The sequence below is a fragment of the Scaptodrosophila lebanonensis genome, unplaced genomic scaffold, assembly GCF_003285725.1.
Source record: "Scaptodrosophila lebanonensis strain 11010-0011.00,11010-0021.00 unplaced genomic scaffold, SlebRS2 tig00000043-arrow-pilon, whole genome shotgun sequence".
NCBI lineage: Eukaryota > Metazoa > Arthropoda > Insecta > Diptera > Drosophilidae > Scaptodrosophila > Scaptodrosophila lebanonensis.
In genome coordinates, this window is record NW_022060545.1 from 14062781 (window position 1) to 14065447 (window position 2667).

General features: G+C 38.5%; 1 protein-coding gene across 1 annotated transcript; it reads right to left on the reverse strand.

Moving 5' to 3' along the window:
* Positions 1-303: 303 nt before the first annotated feature.
* LOC115622934 (mitochondrial 2-oxoglutarate/malate carrier protein-like) lies at positions 304-1464 on the reverse strand. Its single transcript, XM_030517064.1, has one exon. It carries the CDS (start codon positions 1410-1412, stop codon positions 477-479), a length of 936 nt encoding a protein of 311 aa, XP_030372924.1. The 5' UTR covers positions 1413-1464; the 3' UTR covers positions 304-476.
* Positions 1465-2667: the final 1203 nt, after the last annotated feature.

Consider the following 2667-nt stretch of genomic DNA (forward strand, 5'->3'; position numbering starts at 1 on the left):
TTTTTTTAAAATTGTGAAACGATTTGTGCGTTTAATTAGTTTAATTTAATTACTTTTCTTGATAGCTGCTGTTTCTTACAGAAAAGTTTCTACCCATATTTCATTAACCTTCTAGCTACTAAATATCAGAAATGCTAAGTCCTCAATTTTGCAGCTATTTGGTCAATCATGACCCATATTTGCGCCTTAAAGAGTAATGGTCAGGTTCTGCTCAAAACCAGTTTCCACAAAATATTTATCAGCTATTAATTCTATTATTACTGCTAAACTAAAACATAATCAACATCAGTGAAAAGGAAACTATTGTTTTGGCATTTCTTTTTGTTTTATTTGCATTACAATTTTTAAATAGATCCTTAACAAAAAATAAAAGCCTGGCATGTAGTTGCCTTGTAAAATTACATAACGACGGTGTGGGTCATAAATTACAGATGAGAGAATGGAAATTAGTGGAAGCACTTCTGACAGTTCACTCTTTATATTCCAGCGCCAGTATTTTCCTCCCCCAGGACGTACTTGTAGTAAGCTTTGTTCAGCTGTTCGAGGAATACGAAAGCAAATACTGTGTGCGGTCCTACCCGACAAAGATAGGGCGTAAAGCCCTTCCACAATGCTAGGACTCCCTCGTTCTTTAGCACCTTGACCAGGACATTGGCAGTGCCTGTATATTCCGGCTTCCCATCCACTACCTTCATATTTTGAATGCGCGTCTTGGCCATGTCTAACGGCATGGACGTAATGGTGGTGAGCAATCCGGACATCATGCTGGCAGAAATATGGAGCATGAGTCCCTCATTCAAGTATTTTTTGAAAAAGTTCTTTAGCTGGGAGTACGAAGCCAACTGCACCATATTGACAACCATGGCTCGAGCGATGGTGGGCGGTGAGCCACGCCAGAGAGCAAAGAGTCCTTCCTCCTTTACGATCCGCACAAACGCATCGCCCACGTTCTTGTAGCCACGTCGTTCATTTGGCGGCAAGCGATTGTCAGCCATCATGCGTATGAGTGCCACCTCGGCAGGATTGCCAACGAAGGCCCCAATGGCTCCAGCAAAAATGCCCATTCCCATGCTGGCCAGCACAGTAGGAGCCTTTTGGAATTGCTTGCGATATGACTCTATCTCCATCTGATAGACACCCATGCGCGTGGTGGTGTAGGTGGCCTGACGCATCAGACCCGCGCTCAATCCATTGTAGAATGCCAGAAATCCTTCATTTTTGAAAATCTTGGCGATGCAGTCAAACGAGCTGGTGTACTCCTTGCTGCCACTGGCACCGGCGATCTGCATGCGCGTCTTCACCAAGTCCAGGGGCTGGACAATGCAGGACCCCATCATTCCAGCGAGTCCACCAAATACATATTTCATGTAATTTGGAATTGTCTTCTTTTCTACTTCAATAAGGAATACCATTTTTAGTTAGTTGCTTACATACGAGAAGGATTCTCTTAAAAAAGAAGTAGTACGTATAATATTTGTAAATTATTTAAAAACGCGTCTAGACTGTGTTGATGTGTGGTGTGTTTGGGTGTCTTATGAATAATGAAATTATATGTATTTGATATAAATATAAAAGGTAACCTTGCTTTAATGATATTTCCAAATAACAAATAGAATATTATTAATATTTTAAAAATTATTCTTTTATTCGTATTGTGTGGCGTTGTCCATAACGCGACAGAGTTGTACATTTTGTTACAAGAGATCACACCCACAGCATTTAGGACTGCATATATTTTATTCGAACTTCAATCATGCATCTGCAATGATGGTAGCGCCGTGGTTCGAACCCTAGCCTCCACAACTCAAATTGTGGCAATCCCACTAGCTCGTTGAGTTATGCAAATCCCCTAGAATTTTTTTATAAAGGAATATGTTCTTTAAATTACTATCTTACATATATAGTTGTAAATATTGCATTGTAAATTTACATAGATTTAAGTATTTCCTATTGATGTATACCTATGGACAATATTTGTATTCCATATTAATTTGCAACTAGCCTAAGCTGCCATATTGGTAGAAGAATACTAGTTTAATAAATTGCATATAAATTTAAAATATATAGTATACGATTGAAATATTACTGTCGATTGGTTTCGGGTCTATTCGGTTGATCGAAAATAGAAGCAGGACTGCTTTAGTATGCCAGAGAAAAATAATCGTTGTCAAGTAAAAATCTAAATGAAATAAGTAAATTAGAGAGTTGTGGTAATAGTTATAGGTGAACCAGTTGTACAAATAACAAAGCAACTTGATACATATAGTACATACATTTTAATTTTATGTACAAATGTGTTTTAAAGAACTTTATGTATTTAGCAAACTATGTATGTGTATATTCAAAAATGCAGAGATAGCCTTGTAAATTTGGGTTACCGCAGCATTGATTGCAATTGAACCAGCTCGCAGTTAGCACCCACGACCAATTAACGGCGCTGTATAATTTTCAGCACACATCGTATAATTGTGGAATGGTGCATGTGGCCTCAGAATTAACAACACCCTAACAAACTGCTCATTATCGACGATCATTGGACGTCATTAGCTGTATATAGCATAACCCAAAATCAAAGAAATTAGGGTGGGGCAACTCATTACCATTACCCCAACTTGTACGCACTTTAGAATATTGTGGTGGCAGGTGATGGGTGGTGAGAAAGTTTGG